The sequence below is a fragment of the Stegodyphus dumicola genome, chromosome 8, assembly GCF_044657685.1.
Source record: "Stegodyphus dumicola isolate Sdum_Otavi_A_Nest chromosome 8, ASM4465768v1".
Lineage (NCBI taxonomy): Eukaryota > Metazoa > Arthropoda > Arachnida > Araneae > Eresidae > Stegodyphus > Stegodyphus dumicola.
Window position 1 is genome coordinate 16,589,108 of NC_140775.1, and position 19,256 is coordinate 16,608,363.

At 30.0% G+C, this 19,256-nt stretch overlaps 1 protein-coding gene across 1 annotated transcript in view; it reads right to left on the reverse strand.

Annotated features, from left to right (window-relative positions):
• LOC118205460 (tyrosine-protein phosphatase non-receptor type 11-like) overlaps positions 1–19,256 on the reverse strand; it is a 71,817-nt gene that overhangs the window by 41,273 nt on the left and 11,288 nt on the right. Inside the window, exons 3-5 of the mRNA XM_085822973.1 lie at positions 18,581–18,775; positions 4,482–4,644; positions 140–367 (exon numbers count right to left, since the gene is read on the reverse strand). Coding sequence (XP_085679099.1) covers positions 140–367; positions 4,482–4,644; positions 18,581–18,775 — 586 coding nt within the window. The remainder of the gene's footprint in view (positions 1–139; positions 368–4,481; positions 4,645–18,580; positions 18,776–19,256) is intronic.

Below are 19,256 nucleotides of genomic sequence, written 5' to 3' on the forward strand. Positions count from 1 at the left end.
CTTTTGCACCTTTTTTGATAAACTTTGCAAAGCATATGTCTGGAATTAGCAAATAAAAAAATAAAGAACATAATCACCTTTTGAACATCCAATCTATATGAGCTCGTATACAAATCTTCAAAGTATACATTAAACTTACTTCAAATTCTTCCCAAAATCCAGCTTTGCCACTGCTCTGACTATTTTCCTTTGCTAATTGCTGAACTCTGCATTCAATTGTTGAAGCAGTAATTCGAGTTGCATTAAATGGCATTTTGAGATGAACTACTGTCCCAGTTGTTTCTACCATTGGATTTTTCTTATAATGCTCTACCAGATCTGTCAAACTGTCAAACTTTTCACCTCCACCTACATCATATTTACCATCCTAAAATATAAAAAATGGTAACTGACAACATGTGTCATGGAATTATTAAAACTTATCTTTAAACAACAACATAAGACCATGCAATAACTTACAGCCTAGGGACTAATAAATCATAAAGTCTAAATTTGCTAATTACACATAATGATTTTTAGAATAGATAATGACTAGTTATGCCAGAAAATTACATTTTGTAATTTGCTGCTTGTCCTTATAAATACATATTTTCAGTCTAAAATTCAAAAAAGATTAAATAATTCATGATTCAATATTAAGATGTAAAAATTGCAGCATTATGGCTTTAACACATAATAAGACTTTCAGAGAATTACTTTGATTTGCTGCTTGTTCAGGAATTTTGCTCTTTTATGTTTCCTTATGAAAAAATATAAGAATAATCCTTTGCTTCCAAAAGCTTTGAATGAATGCTTCAAGCTTGTAATTCTTAAAAGCATGAAATTACACTCCCACCCTCCAGTGGCATAATTTTCTCTGATTCTAAATCTGCTCTCCAGGCAATCCAGAGGGGCACTGGTGTGCTCATAAACACAATAACAGCTGTCTTCAAAACCTGCCCTTTACAGTGGATTCCAGGACATGCCGATATTTCTGGCAATGAACAAGCTTACTACCTTGCCAAAGAAGCCTGAAATGGTACTCAACTTTCCAACAGTTTAACCCTTGCTAATGCAGCTGAAGACTCATTTCCCAAAAAGTTAAGAAAACTCCTGAGCTAAACTTAATCTGGCAACCCTATTAATAATTGTGTGAACATTACACCGATGTGAGTATTAAAAACTGATTTTTATGATCATAGCTTTTTCTAAATTCCTGTAATTGTAAGATGATTTTTTTTAAGTTACAACAAATTGATGTATACATGGGGAGCAGTGCCAAGTTGCTCTGTGATGGAGAGAATACTGCAATCCTCTGATGACTTTTTAGATTAAAACATATCATAGATCATATGCAGAAGATAGATGTTTGTTCTATTTTTCATTTCATTAATTTGCTACTGTTTTATGTAATTTTCAGTGTGCCACCATTTTTTAAAATACCTACTGTTTTGGATATGTTAGAATAATGAAAAATTAAGACTATCAAAAGGATTATATATAATAGCCCTTTCTATATATTATTACAGGAGGGTGGAACTGATAATCAGAGAGTATAGAGATAAATTTTTTTAAACCACTTCATGATCATTTTTTAGAAAGCACGATGGATCTCTTGCTCCCCCCCTTTAATGAATAGTGAAACGGTTCTCTTGTATGTAGCTGGAAGGCGAATGTATGTAAATATTATTTTGATTCAGTTTCTCTATTTTGAAAGGAATTTAAAAAAAAAAAAAAAAAAAGATAATTAAAAACAGAAATACTAAAACAATTTCAAAAACGAAGACTGAATATCATTACTAAATGAAATACAATAAATTTATTGGCGGAGTCTACTCAGATATTCAAAATACAGTACAAAGTCCGAAATCCGGACGTCCATTATCCGGAATGATCTAAAATCCAGACCTCAAAGCCACAAACATTTTTTTTTTTTTTTTGTACGATTTATGCATGTGCATTTAATTTTTTCTTCCATAATAAAACGTGGAGATTTTCAATTAAAAATTCCGATTCTTAATTTCGCTTAGACAATAAATAAAATACCTCGTTATGGAAAAACAATCATGTGAGCATAAATTTGTGAGATTAATCATTTGGCTCCATAGTTGAGTATCTGCTTGGCATACATGTCAAACCAAATATTCACCTATTTTATATCCCTGACGCCAACTTGGCGAGTCATTATTCATTATATTTTGCTTTCATCACCGCATGTTTATCAATACATGACAGCTTCAGTAATAACTCATGCTGTGAGTATTTGAATAAGAGTATGGCAACCTTTTATGCTAACACTACACTTGGCGATGATTATAGATTTTTTAAATGCTGACAAAGAAAATTTCAACAAAAATTTCTTTTTATATGCTAAAAATAGATTTTGTTAATGAAACTCATAGGCCCAAAAGATTACATTTAGTGCTATTTTAATTAAGAATAACTAATATGCTACTCACCATAAACGGCGGCAGAATATGTCGGCACCAGACGACAGAATTTAGGGAAGACAAAATTTTTGGAATTTGGGGAAGCACCGAGCGGCAAAATTAAGAGATGAGAAGTTTTTTATGATTTAGGGAAAGCACCTGGAATCCAAAGATTACACGCGGAGAAGTATATGTGGGAGTATTTATTCAGGACTCAGATTAGTTTTAAGCATGTGCAAGAAATAAACGTAGGTATAGTAAAGAGCTAATACAACTCAAGCTTAATTCAGTAAGCAGTAGGAGCAAGACAAAATTTAGCGAAACAACTTGGCTCAAGCAACGCCAATCTTATGATACACAGCCAATAATGTATAATGGATGCTATTAAGCTAGGCTAAAATTATCTTAGCTGATTCTAAGGCATTTCAGTTAATGTAGCAGACGTGCTGCTCCCTAATCTCCTAATTTGATCCAGCTTATTATTTTTGCAGACTTTTATTATAACGGCAATTTTATAAAAATTAAGCTTGAACTTTCGATTATGTCGAAAAGAGTTTCCAATTCTGGGGCTGCCTACGGATCTACAAAGCAAAACCATGTTTCGATGTCCAGTAAACAAAAAGTCGAATTGCTGCAAAAAATGGATAGAGGCTTGTCTCAAAATTATGCGAGGAGTATGGTATTAGAAAGTCGACTGTATATGACATAAGAAAAAAGGGGGGAAAGTGCAGAATCACCCACTGCTTGGAGCGTTTTTAAGAATTGCACAAACTCTGTATCTATGCATACATCGACCTATTTTCACTTAAAAAGTGTCACATAAATAAGTAGGCTATTCTGCACTTTACCCGAAAAAGGAACTTTTAAAATTTTTTGTGGAAGCATCTTCAACAATTTAGATTGAAAGAAATGTTTAATAAAGTAAAAAAAATAAATATTAAGCCTTTTTTATTGTAAATTTTGATAGCCTTTAGATCATAATTGTTCTTTATTTCATAAATTACGAATTCATATTTTTAAATGTATTATTTCTGCATACTATCTTACCAGATTTAAATTGATGATTTAATATCCAGAAAAATCTCAAATCCAGAATTGCCGAAGTCCGGATGAAACCGGATTTTGGACTTTGTACTGTTGTATTAGTATTAATAAATCTGTGTAAAGCTGAATAAAATTTACTTTTAAATATTCATTTATGCACTGATTAAATTTGTCACAGTCCTTTCAATGATATTTAATAAATGTTTTTACTGATGTATCTGTTCAGAACACACAGTAAAAGCCGAAATATTCGGCATTCAACTAACTGGAAAGTTCACAAAACCAGAATATTTTAGAAAAAAAAATTTCCAAATGAGAGAATTGCAAAGCCATTGTCACCAAACAGTGTGTTTTAGTGCCAATAATGGATAAGCATGACATCACAAACAATAAGAAGTTTGTTCTGTTTTAATGTAAATTCATTTAATTCTTGATAAGCCAGTTTTATTTTTGAAAAGATTGATATAAGTTCTATTTTTCCTTACATTTTGGAAAAAAAAAAAAAAAAAAAAAAAAGATAAATATTTGAGGGCATCAACAAAAGCCATGTTACACAACTTAGCAGACAGATAAACTATGACAATGTAGCATGAAAAATTATAAGTGACTTAAGTTTTTATTTGTTATTATACCTGCAATATGCATCTTTTTATTATCTAACTAAATAAAGAACAATCTGCTCATTTAAATTTCTGCCAGAATGATTGCTGACATCTCTAACACATTTTATGTTCGGGATTTTATAATCAGATCAGATGTTTTACTTTCATGTTTCACCTTGGCTTTAATTTCTGAAATGCATTGTTTTTGAAAACTTATATAATTTTAAATGTATGCTTTTGATATTCAAGTTGATAACAAATAAGATGACTGGTTTTAATAATTTTAAGAGTAGAAATTTTCCCCATTGAATAGGTTTTTCTAATGTCAGTTTCATTTCTTATATGCTCTATTCTTATATGCAATTTGGCATTTCCCTAGCTTTGTAGAAAGTCAAGTTTTTATTGTATTATTTTATAAATTGCATACCTGATAGCGAATCATTACATGAGTTACTTTATCATCAGTTCTCACAGACAGTACAAAATCACCCGGTTTACTCTGGCTTTCACGGACTAAAAAACTTCCATTTTTTCCTTTATCCATTAAAATGCGTTCAGCTTCTTTTCCTGATAAAGGTCCATGAAACCACCTGGAGCATTTAAAAAAGAAAGAAAAACTTCATAAACATAATCTAAAGATAAATCTTAATTTTTATAAAACAATGCACTTTTAAAAATTAATAAAAATTCTATTTCTAAAATACAAACAAAACTTGCTTCGATATATACAGGCAGAACATGAATATTAAATTAAAATCAACAGTGAAAAAAATCATATTGTATCTTCTTAAAAATTAAACAAAGTTCAGCTGGGTAGCTGCTTTCTAAAGGAAACTAAGTCTAGATAATTTTATGAGGAATGTTGGAAATACCTATATTTAGTTAATACAAATTCTTAGTAATAAATTTATATACCATACACAACCATAAGTTTAATCTTCCTAATGCCATTAATTATTAAGCAATTTTTAATTTGAATTATTTTTGTGGTCTCCATAGTGCTCCAAAAGTATCAGTAAATAATAATACATTATTTCTTACTGAGAAAGGCTGTTTTAAGAATAATTTCTATTCATGTAGTAAATAAAATAAATGTATCTTATATAAAATTTCAAAATAAGCAACTTTAATGACTTTAACCAAAATTCAGAAACCATTTAAAATAAACTTAAATTCTCCACTACATTTTTCATACATTGGACACATATATAGTAGTAAATATAGACATCTGTAAAGCAAGTACTATGCCCAATCTTCTTTTCTCTTATGTGAGAAGATAGAACATACTTTTTAATATAATATAATCCATGTATCATATATCAGTGGATATAATGATATCAGTGTTAGTGTTCATTTTAGTATTCTGTGAGCTAGAATGTTTCTGCTTAATCATGCAAATGTCCATACATCACCTCTTTTGTGCTCTTGCAGGTCTCCAGCAAATCAGTGGCTTCCTAAGACATCCTTAAATGGATCAAACAGAAAACAAACATTGACATTTTTCTGTTATGCACCTGCCATATAATTTGGCAGGTTTTCTTTAATTGGCAGGTTTAATCTGGCAGGTTTTCTTTAATTTTATGGTAATAAGAACAGTTTACAGATGACAAAAAAAGTATGGTAAGTGATAGCGAATAGATCATCACCTCTAATATGCCAAAATTCCCAGCACGTGTAAAAACAGCAAAGTAACCCAAAATCCAACAGGTTGAGATCTAAATGAAATATGGAAAGTTCAATACATAAGATCCTACGATTGCTGAACTATATGAACAATGTTGGTCTTTAATGGTTTGGCAATACACCTCAAGCAAAATCTATGAGAAGCATGGTTATATGTAGAAGCATGGTTAGTTTGACATTGATTTGCCATATCAGTGATGATCATTTGTCAGTTGATAAGAATCATAGTGAGCCCTGCATGTGCATTCCAATCATAGTGTCATCTGTAACAGCTTTGCCTGGGACACAATACATTCTTCACGTGTGATAATTATCTGGCCATTTCTGAATATCTATAGCTACTTATACTATCCTGTGGTGAAATATTTGCAAAGTATATATAAGCGGTTTCCATACTGCACTAAAGACATCTATGGCTTTTAAATCCTAATATATCTTTAAGCCAGATGACACAAATGACTGCTCTTTCTTCATCTATAGCACAAATGGATAAAGATGCAATCATCCTTCCCCAAAACTAACAGTAAAAATGGCATAATTGATGGGGACTAATCAAAGTTACTAATGTTCATGAACAGTCAATCTATTAGCATGCTAAAAATAATAAAAAATTAGGCCTAACATACAAATCATTATGACACACATATGTATAATTTTTTACTTATCCTCATAATGGAAAGAAAGCAATTTAGAATGAATTATTTGTATAATATAAAAGAACTTAATAAATCCTGTTCCTCAATATAAATGAGTACTAATCATGCTATATTTCCAGAACTAAAGTGCAAAACAAGATAAATATATCCATAATATACAGTGTGATCCTAAAATATCTGATAATTACTTGATTTGAAAGTTTAATTTACATTGCACATATTTTCACTAATAATTTTCATTTTCTCACAAACTGAAGTCATTTGGCTTATCAGTTTTTAATACTATTATTATTATTTTTAACTACAGACCATAATAATAGTTTCTAGGTACTTGCCTTCTGTAATGGCCTTGGTAAGAAAGTAGATTTGGTGCAATCCTGAACTGGCGAGAAACAAACGGTTACTGATCTACACATGTAAGAAAAAAAATCGTTAACGATCTGCACATGTGCAAAAACAATCAATTAATGATCTAAATGGTTTTTCATTACTGCATTATGTCAATGTAGTGATGTTTTACAGTAAAATGTTCATTATGCTTATTATTTCCAATCTTCCTTCAATGGAAAAAGGAGATATTGTTGATGTTTGATGTATTAACAACAGTTGCAGACCAGTGGCCCACAGAAAAGGTCTGTTACAAAATGAATTTTCCGGGATGCTTAATAATACATAGAGTTTTTCATTATGTTCATATATGTTACTTTTATATAACTGCTTACATAATTGGTTGCTGAACACTGGTAGTTCGCCTCGCATTCAATTTCAAATGAACGGGCTGGCAGCATGAGTATTTTTGTGGTTTTCCCCATATGTAATGTGGATATGAGCCAATTTTCCTCAGAAAGTCCTATTTAAAAGCATTCCTACTCTTAGGCCTAAACTTTGGCCTGAACTTTAACCTTTAACCTTTGGCCTGAACTTTAACCAACTTGATAACCTGAACTTTGGCCTAATCAAGTAAACCAAACCAAACTACAGCCAGAATTGTATTAATATTACAATAAATACATATGTACAATAAATTCTTTTTATATGTATATATTAAATAACTTGCATAGTATAGACATTAAATAAATTGTCAATGTATCATCTATCAATTGTCAATGTATAGTCAATTTAACTTCCTTGAATGTTTACAACATTTGGCACAAATTGCATTTTCTTAAGCCCGTATTGAGTTTTCTCTCGCCAAGGCAGCTACAGATGACAAGAACCAATTTCTGGATCATTAGAAAAAATAAACAAACAAATATTTTAAAGAATAACATAATATAAATGGTGTTCCACAAAAGTCCTTATGCAGCCTTTATTTTTGCAGCCATTAATCACAGACACATATTTAAATTATAAAAATGTGGCAAATGACACAACATTCATACTTTAATATTTTTACATTTAGAAAAGTTAGTTTTTAAAAATTATAAAATCCAGCTATTATTTGATCCTCATTTTATTATACTCATTATAAAAAATAAAAAAAGATAATGTATGAATCTTATACAACCAACATATCTAAAGTTTGAGATTATATTCAAGAGTCATATGTAGTAAAATCCAATGTAACCGACAATATCAAAATAATGGCACTTTTGAATGCCTAAATTTAAATTCGAAATTTAGGTGCTAACACTTTGAATACTTAAATACATGTTATGTTTCTGCTGCCCAACATAACAAGCTTTAATATCCAATGTATTATCCAGAATACAAAGGTAACTACCAACTCCTTTTATGTGTTGATAACACATGTAGGTAACCTGTTCGTAGATGATGAATCAAGTGATGAAGTTTCTCTTGGTTTTAAAACTAGTCCGGCTGCTATGACCAACATATTGGATTTTATTACAGATTTGGAGAAAATTAATGTTAGTATAGAGGAGATAAGGCTTTTCAAAATATTTGAAGAACTGATTGTAAAAGTACATGTATTAAAGTTCTATGACATTAATAAGGATGTAACTCAGATGCTGTTTTACATGAAAAATCAAGGAATTGCTTATTCCTCCAGAGCTCTAATGAAGAGTCAGAAAAACTATGCTCAGATAGAAAAAGATCTTTACTTTTGGATGTTCTAAATTTCATCAGTATATATATATACATATATACTGATGAAATTTATATATACATATATATATAACAAACAAATTACAGCTATAATACTGATATATATATGACAAACGAATTACAGCTGAAACTGTTCGTCGACCATTAAAAAGATCTAAGAAACCTCTTTTTAAGGCACCTCGGTGATTGCATAGAATAATGCTAAATTTAAAAAAGTATGATCTGGATGTACATTACTAAAATGGCAAATTCTTATTAATAGCAGACACTTTAAGTAAAGCATATTTGAAGACAACAGAAGAAGATAATGATGAAGATACAGAAATCTGTATGCTGATTCTAGCATCTGATGATAAAATTGATGACTTGAAGAAAGAAAGTGAATGTGATGCTACACCATAATGTTTGAAGAAATATATTCTGGGAGGTTAGTCAGAAAAGAAACATCAAACAGAACCTCAAAGCAAAGCATTTTGGGCCTATAAAGATGAGTTGGCAATGGAAAATGATTTATTTTTCAAAGAAGGAATGGTAATTATCCTTATAACTATGCAAAAAGAGATGTTAAATTTAATTCATAAGGGTCATTTTGGGATAGAAAAATGTAAGAGAGAACCTATAACTTTTTTGGGGGGGGGGTCCACTTATGAACAAGCAGGTACAAGATAAAATTTCAAAATGTCCTATATGTAATGAATATCAGAACAAAAAAGTAACGGAACTTATGATACCATATGAAGTTCCTAATTTACCTTGGTATAAAGCTGGAACAGATTTATTCAAGATTAACAAAGATGTATACTTATTAATTGTAGATTAGCATTTCATCCTTTCTGAAATCATCACATTACTGGAGACTCGACATCCTTTCTGTAATCAACAAAATTACTGGAGACTCAAAGTCAGACAGTGATCAGTTATAGTAAATCTCATTTTGCAAGATATGGCATACCACTGACAGTGGTATATGATTATGAACCTCAATTTGCAAGTAAAAAATTTACAGAATTTGCTAAAAAACATCAATTTAAAAAAATAACAAGCAGTCCATACCATCCGCAGTCAAATGGATTAGCCCAGCATTCAATGCAAACAGTGAAGAAATTATTAAAGAAATCCCGAGCAGATCATGCTGATTCTTATATAGCATTGTTAGCTCACAGAAAAACTCCAACTAATGAGATGTTAGGATCACCAGCTCATTGACTTATGAGTCGTTATAAGTAGAACAATTCTTTCTACATCAGATGAATTATTGACACCTCAAGTTGTGAAAAACGTAAAACAAAAAATCAACCAAGAAAGAAGTAAGTAAAAGTCATATTATGATTGTCATACAAAAACATTACCATTGTTAAGCAAAGGAGATTACATTACGATATATCAAGATATTCATTAGAAACAGCAGTTGTAAAAGAAGTACATAAGGCGCCTAGATGATATATACTGAGATCAGAAGGAACAATATTTAGATGTGAAAAAAAAAAAAAAATATGATCCCAGATATGCTCAAGAGCAAAGATTAGAAGATCAAGTACCTAATTCCTTTAATTTGGATGGTGAGCAAAGAACTAGAAGAGTGAATAGAAAGCTGACCCCTCCCCCCCAAAAAAAAACACTTTTAAACTCTTTAAAAAAAGGAAGATATAACATTTAATATTTAGTAATTCATAAATGGCAACATTTAGTAACTTGTGAATGGCAACAGTTTGGATGCATGTAAAAACAGAACTACGTTAATATTGCACTGATGTGTAATATAATATTCTAGGCTTACAAACAAATAGCTTAAACGGTTAAAAGAGCACCCTCTTTATTTTATAGGCATGTTCTTTAGTTTTCAATAATTTGTATGATTTCTACATTATTTATTTAATACTGGCCAATATATTGAAAAATATAACCACTGGACTATATATGTTGCAATTTCTTCATATGACATCATAAAACATGAACAGATAAATTCTACATATATAAATTCAATTATTTGGTAAAATCTCTTATCCAAAATCAGTAAAGTCCTGTTAGAGATTCTACTGTATAAAATGAAAAGTGAAATAAGTGCATTTGTGTGTAACTAAAAACAAAAATATCAGTTTAGAAAAAGGTTTCTGATATTAATAGATTAAGTGATGAGCATTTCTATGCAGACCGTCATGAAAAGCATTGATCAATATATTTTTTTTTTCAAAAATTATAAAAATCTATATTTTTATCTTCTTCACAGAATCATACAGAATTCATGTTGGCCACTGGTAGGCTTTGGTATTAGCACATAGTCAATTCATAACATTATTTGCACAAGTTAAAAATATTTCTAGTTTAATGAATTTTTTTGTCTTATTTATTAGATTACTAGAAAGCCCGGCAGTCATACAAAATGGCCGCTGTTCTAGATATTATAAATCGTAATTAAAATGAGTTGTGCAAAGGTGTCTGCTAATTTAAACTGAATTACCCAGGGCAGGCGGCGAGGACACCCCTTTGCTTACTGCCTCACGGGGTTTCACTTTCTACTTTCTTAATTGCTTAAAGTAGAATGCAATGAAGGAAACCACTGGAGGTACATAAGAGCCCACCGCTAGCTCAATCAATAAAGGTGATTTAAATAATGAAATGCTAATTCACATGTTAAAGATCTCTTTGTACACAACATTTCTTGTGTAGATCTTTCCATCATTTTTAAGCTTGCCTTGCAGAGGACCATTCATTATTTTTAATTTTACATCCGGTCTTTCACAAACTCTTGAACAGGCAACATAAAGTTGACCGTGTCCAAATGCAGGCTCAGGTAAAAAAATGACAACACGCTTAAGCGTTTGGCCCCAAGACTTATGGATGGTGATAGAAAAGGCAAGGTTTACAGGAAATTTTCTACGTTTCAAATGAAAAAGCAACCCTGTGCCATGGCAACTTCACCCCATTGGCTAGTACACGCAAGCAACCAATAAACTATCGGCGGCAAACGGACACTTAAGCTGCATATATAGCAGGGTTCATACACATTTTGGCACAGGGAAATTAAGTACTTTTAAGGACCATTAATGAAAAAATCAAGGACCTATGAGCAAATGAGAATTGAATAAATTCAATTGAAAATATTATTCTATGCCTGAATTTCACTTTTGTAATACCACCCTAAAAATAAAATAGATCCCTAAGTAGTATGCATTATTACTAAACATGAATTAACTAACATAATTATTAATAAGTTTGAGAGTAAAATAAACTTTAAGCAATTTATCAAGTAGCATTAAATATTTTACACTTATAATAGTTGGACATATTTGAAAGAAGACGACATTTACTTACGTTTTACTAACAGTTAGCTTTATGTTGATTTTTTTATGTCTCATTTTGTTACATATTTAGTCAGTCTAGAGGTTTAGTAAGTAGCAGGCAGATTTTATGTCAAACGGTATAGGTTAAAATGAGAAGTAAGATCATAATCAGCATGATTCATAACAAAAGATTGAATGTTGTCACCGCTGTTGTTTGTCTAGAGAGAGACCTGCTCATTAGAAAAAACCTGAAAGGTCTGATGTAGACACAATTGGCAAGTGTTGAAACTTAGTCAGGCTCTGTTTGATGCAGTTAGTGTCATAGCTTTGTGTAGAGTTCCAAGGGATTGTAGCCCAGTTAATATACTTTAATGTTCTAATAAGCGATTAAAGTCAGAGATGATAAGTTGTTTTGTATTATTTTTAAGTTTCACTAGATGCAAAGAAAAAGTTTTACTTGAATTTTTAAATTTTTGTGTTTTATCTTCTGACCACAGTAAGTGTTAAATGAAAGGCAATAACTCGCTTTAATATGTAGAGATATCTTTTAAGGGTAAGCAGTTAGTTATAAATAATTAAATTAGGTAATTAGATAACCTTAGTCATTATGGATTTACATGGCCACTATTAAATTTTATTTTTTAACAATATTTGTTAAAAAAGCCTATCAGAATCAAAATCTAATAAAATTTCACAGTTTAAAATACATGTAATTTATGACATTGATTCTTAAACGATTATTAGGATACACATTAAAAGCCACAAAACATTTATGTTTTGTAACAACACTCAACAAAATATTTATCCTTCATTTTAATTTGAAGCCTTTCCAAACATTTTGGCTAGTTTATATAGATTTCCTTCTCTTTAATCATCTTTTCTAACAATTAGAGAGTTGTCTCAATATGCAAATCAATACTCTCGCTAGTTTCTGCGTACTTATCTCCTAACTTGTCAACATCTCCACAAGGTACCTATGAGGGTTTACATGATCTGGTAAAAGTTAAATAGTCCCAAACACCCGACTGAATCATAAACTGAAAGGCTGAAATTATAAACAATTGGGTAAGTTACATAATAATAACTGCACATATCTTTGAGGAGTAATTTTCTTTGTGTACTCAGTTTCTTTCTTCAACACGGTTCCTTTTTATTTTAGAATTTTTGGATCTAATTATTTCTGTTATTCTAAAAAACACTAAATGCATTTAGAATGTATAGAAAAAGTGGCTAATTCTATTTCTTTAGTAATACGAACATTCAGAAGAAATATGAAATATATATGGTTAAAGCCCGGTTACAAAGCTGGTGTGGCAGTATTTTTAGAATTTAGTGACACACCGAACAACAAAATCTAGAAATAGCAAAACGCTTAGAATTTAGGATCCACAGAGATTGCATCAGGTGGGAAAATGCCTGGTGCCAGCTCTGTGTATGATGCATTAAGGCATATTAGATGAATCTTTTAAATTGTAAGTTTTCAATTTCTTTATTAATAAAAAAATCCCTTTCTATAATGCCTGCCCAGTGATAAGATTAGAAGCATTTTTGATATTTTTTATGCTTGTGTCTAGTGAAAGATAAAGAAAATAAAGGGAAGATAAACATGTTAAGAAAAAGATTCTAGTATCAGGAGTAAAACATTTAAATATTATGTTTTCACTGTTCTTCCAGACGTTCTCCAAAAGCTAAGAAATTCATTGCAAACTTTCTGTAAAATACATCCATTACGTGTCCATATCATGGAGACATTTTTCATTTTGTCACATATTTCTCGAATCTTTTAGAATCGTGGGTCTATAAATCTTGACTTCAAACCCTTCTAAACTTTCCAAACTGCAATGTCTAAAATACTAAAGAAAAATTATCCCTTCTAATTCTGTAACAGCAAAAGGTCAGAAATATTTTTAAATAAAAAAGGGAGGGAAAAAGCATAAAATTAATTTTATAGAGAAAACTGATGCATATTCTGAGAATTTTGACTATTCCGAGACAATTGCATGGGAAAAACGCTTACTATGAAAAAATTAAAAACAAGACATTTTTAATTAATTACATAGCTAATTTTGCTCTAAGAGCTGTTTCGTAAATTATGCTTTATAACAATATGCCTTATTTATCAGATTCATAATATTGTATAAGTTGCCAAAATGAAACTTTATAACATGACAGCAAAAAATAGAATGTTTTATTTTAATGTTATTTTTTATATATAATTTCAATATATTACCATTATTTTAATGAAATTTATCAATGTTATGATGCTTTAAAAAAACTGGTCAAAAAATTGTCAGATCTCGGAATTAAAAATTTTCTATAGAAACTGATCCTAAAATCGCCAAAATGTTGACAAGTCGCAAAATTTAGAGCTGTTTAATAGAAGAATTCACATCCCCAAAAGCGAAAAGTTGTTTAAGAGTTCTTTATTAGGAAAAAGGAATTTCAAAATGCTTAAGTTTCACTTCTTGCTTAGAAACTCGAGTATCCCATCATTTTTATTAGAAATAGAAAAAAATTATAACCTATGAACCCATTCAAAAGATAACTATATATGTCAGTGAATCACCAAAAATATTCCTCCAAAATGCTAATTCACACTCAAAATGGCAGTCATAAAAACAGACAGAAATTTCAGATGATTAAAATTAAGGACCTTCTGCTGATTTTGGCCAAAATTAAGGACTTTTAAGGACCAAAAATCAATTCCAAAAAATTTAAGGACTTTTAAAGAAGATAAGTGACATTTACGTTTTACTAACAGTTAGTTAGCTTTATGTTGAATTTTTTTTTTTATGTCTCATTTTGTCACATACTTGGTCAGTCTTGAGGTTTAATAAATAGCAGGTAGATTTTATGTCAAACGGCATAGGTTAAAATGAGAAGTAAGATCATAATCAGCACGATTCATAACAAAAGACTGACTGTTGTCACCGCTGTTGTTTGTCTAGAGAGAGACCTGCTCATTAGAAAAAACCTGAAAGGTCTGATGTAGACACAATTGGCAAGTGTTGAAACTTAGTCAGGCTCTGTTTGATGCAGTTAGCGTCGTAGGTTTGTGTAGAGTTCCAGGGGTTGTACCCCAGTTAATATACTTTAAGATAAGCCATTATAACACCAGAGGTGATAAGTTGTTTTGTATGTTTTACTTGAATTTTCACATTTTTGTATTTTATCTTGTGACCACAGTGAGTATTAATGAAAGGCAATAACTCGCTTTAATATGTAGAGATAATTTTGGTAAGCAGTTAGTTATAAATAATTAAATTAGATAAATAGATAACCTTAGTGATTATGGATTTACATGGCCACTATTAAATTTTATTTTTTAAAAATATTTGTTAAAAAAGCCCTATTAAAATGTAACAAAGTTTCACAGTTTAAAATACACGTAATTTATCCACTGATTCTTAAAGGATATTAGAATAATTACACATTAAAAGCTACAAAACATTTATGTTTTGTAACAACAACACAACAAAATATTTATTTGTCATTGTAATTTGAAGCCTTCTCAAACATTTTGGCTAGTTTATATTAATTTCCTTCTCTTTAAGCATCTTTTCTAACAATAATTAGAGATTTGTCTCAATATACAAATCAATGCTCTCACTACTTTCTGTGTACTTTACATCCTAACTTGTCAACCTCTCCGCAATGTACCTATGAGGGTTTTACTTGATCTGGTAAAAGTTAAAAAGTCCAAAAACCCAGACAGATGTGAAGCATATTATCGCTATGTCTGAAATTAACTACAATAATCAACAAAGGTTTAAATAAAAGGCTTATTTAAAAAGAACTTATAACATAAAGGCATGTTCTGATGCTAACAAAATCAATTACAGCTCACGGTGACGTAATTAAACAAGAACAGTCAAATTCAAACTAAAAATGTGGAGTAGTGGTCAAAGATTATACAATTTAATTTAAATTTAATCTGGCTCAGTAACTCTATCAAATGAGGAAATAGAAATGGGAAATTATAGTAAAGGCTGAAATCATAAACAATCAGGTAATTTACATAATAACTGCACATATCTTTGAAGAATAATTTTCTTTATGTATTCAGTTTCTTTCTTCAACACGTTTCCTTTTCATTTTGGAATTTCTGGATTTAATTAAGGATTCTGTTATTAAAAAACACTAAATGCATTTAGAATGTACAGAAAAAGCAGCTAATTTCTTTTCCTTAATAATATGAACATTCAGAAGCAATATGAAATATATATGATAAAGGCCAGTTACACAGCTGATGTGGCAGAAGTTTTAGAATTTAGTGACAGACCGTACAACAAAATCTAGAAATGGCAAAACTTTCAGAATTTAGAGCAGGCATTGGAAGCAGAATTAGAAAGGCACTAGGCAACAAAATTCAGAATCCACAGAGATTGCATCAGGCGGGAAAATGACTAGTGCCAGCTATGTGTATGATGCATTAAGACATATTAGATGAATCTTTTAAATTGTAAGTTTTCAATTTCTTTATTAATAAAAAAAATCTCTTTCTATAATGCCTGCCCATGTGATAAGATTAGAAACATTTTTGATATTTTCCATGCTTGTGTCTAGTGGAAAGAAGAGAATATAAAGGGGAGATAAAAATGTTAAGAAAAATATTCTAGTATCAGAAGTAAAACATTCCAATATTATGTTTTCATTGTTCTTCCAGACATTCTCCAAAAAGTAAAAAATTTATTGCAAACTTCCTGTAAAATATATCCATTACGTGTTGATACCATAGAGACATTTTTCATTTTGTCACATATTTCTCGAATCTTCTAGAATCGTGGGTCTATAAATCTTGCCTTCAATTCTTTCAAATTCTAAAGAAAAATTATCCCTACCAGTTCTGTAACAGCAAAAAGCCAGAAATATTTTTGAAGAAAAAGGAGGAGGGAAAAGTGTAAAATTAATTTTATATAGCATATTCTGAGACAGTTACATGAGAAAAACTCTTACTATGAAAAAATTAAAAAGAAGACATTTTAAATTATTGACATAGCTAATTTTGCTTTTGCTAAGCGCTGTTTCATAAATTCTGCTTTAGAGCATAATACCTTGTTTATTTTTCAGATTCAAAAATTTGAATAATAAGTTGCCAAAATGAAACTTTATAATATGACAGTGAAAAAAAAATATTTTAATGTTATTTTTTAAATAGAATTTTAATATATTTGCATTAGTTCAATGTTATTTTTTAAATATAATTTCAATATATTACCATTATTTTAATGAAATTTATCAACGTTATGATGTTTTAAAAAAATCGTTGAAAAATTTTCAGATCTCGGAATTAAAATTCTACAGAAACTTATCTTAAAATCACCAAAATGTTGATAAGTTGCCAAATTTAGAAATGTTTAATAAAGGAATTCACATTCCCAAAAGCGAAAAGTTGTTTAAAAGCTCTTTATTAGAAAAAATGAATTTCGAAATGCTTGTTTCACTCCTTGCTTAGAAACTCGAGTATCCCATCATTTACATCTGAAAGAGATACAAATTATAGCCCACGAACCCATTCAAAAAATAACCATACATGTCAGTGAATCGCCCAAAATGTTTCTCCAAAATGCTAATTCACACTCAAACTGGCAGTCTTAAAAACAGACAAAATTTCAGATGATTAAAATTAAAGACCTTCTGCTGAGTTTGGGCAAAATTAAGGACTTTTCTCCTCCGAAATGGCTGGCTCCCGGGCTTAGCGAAGGATTCTGCAGGTTCATTTTGACCATTCGCGCCTTCTTGGGACTTTAATTAGCCGAGATATTAATTAAAAACTAATTTTGCCCTACATTTTCCCTACATTTTCCACTTTCTTTCTTGGGTTTTCCCTATTACAGGGATTTGGCTACGTACCAAATTCTTTTTTCTCAAATATCTACGGAACGGTGCCGATTTGAAATTCGAGACGCGTATCCTCGGATTCCAAAAAATTCTCCGAATCCATTCTCATCTTCGTATGACTTTAATCGGTCGAGATGTTAATTAAAAACTGCGGAAACACTAATTTCCGCGCTAATTTTTTCGAGTGGCAACAATAAACTATCAGCGACACACACTTTAGCTGCTTATATATATAAAGATGAACCTAAAGTAATAAAACTTTGCGAGAATAATTAATAACTCATTTTTAGCCTTTAAACATTTAGAAATTACTTGTGTGAAAATTCTTCTGCCATAATATTTATAACAAAATTATAAACTAAAGAATATTATACATTAATAAACCATAAAAGACTATCATTTAATGGCATTAAAGGGGGGAATCAAATTTCTTAGCAGGTTGAAAATTAAATCAAAAATCCATTACTTGAAATTAAATATATCTTAACATTTGTAAATGGAAGTCAAAGTTTTTGTGTTTATTTGTTTGTAATGAGTATAAAATTTTCCAAAATATAAATATTATAAACTAAGTGCTGTACAAAAAATTAGGATTCAAATTTTAAACTATTTTTTTATATTTAAAAATGTCAAAATATGATTATTTGCATCATTTAACACTTTTTTTAATTGAAAGTATGTGTCTTGTGACCAATGGCAGTGAAAACAAGGCTGCTTAACACTTAAGCACACATTGTGTATATAAAATCTTTCATAAAGATAAATTCAAATAAATGTGATTGTATCATTAAAATGAATTAAAATGATATTATCACTTCAATTTCTGATCCCATTTAAAAAATGTTTACCCTTCAAAATAATACATAACACATAGATTACATATATCATTAAAGCTAAAATTCATTTGAATTGTATTTATTATTATCTAAGTATTTAATTCCATTATGAAATTTATATCATATTAACAGCATTAAAATCTTAAAGGCTTAAAAACTTGCCTTTCAGTGGTTGGATCAGCACAAACTAGAGGATATTTTAATTCAATGACTTCACCATTCTTCTCCTTTAATTGACCTTGATTTTCCATGTAATATTGCACAAGCTCAGCTAATGTTGCAAACTTTTCTCCTCCATATAAATCATAGTAGTCACCAGTGTTCTGGATTTTAATATGAGTTACTTCCCCATTTCTCCTGCAAATTGAAAACATCAGAGAAGTTGAGAAATGCAAAATGTCAATGCTTGAACAATTCACATTTAAATATAACATTATTTTTGCTTATCATAGGAAGCATATGCATTTAAACTACCATTTAATTAAAAAAAAAAAGTTCTGAAAAATAAAAGCATACTTTTAACTAATACATAACATAAATAATAAATATAAATTCATAACAATTTGGAGGACTTAAACATATTTTTCTGCATATCCAATACAAAAGATGTAAATTTTAAATAATTCCTTTATTTCTAGGCATTCTGCTTTTCTTATTATACTCATAATTTATAGGCAGTTATAATTTATTTAGACAAGTACTGAATTTTGTTTTCAAAATAAAGAAGCATTAAGGAAATAAATAATTTTACATACAATAATTTACGGTGAGGGAAAAAAATGTGAGAAACACTTGTTTGCATACATTGACAATTAAAAATTTCTGTTGCTACTTAAGG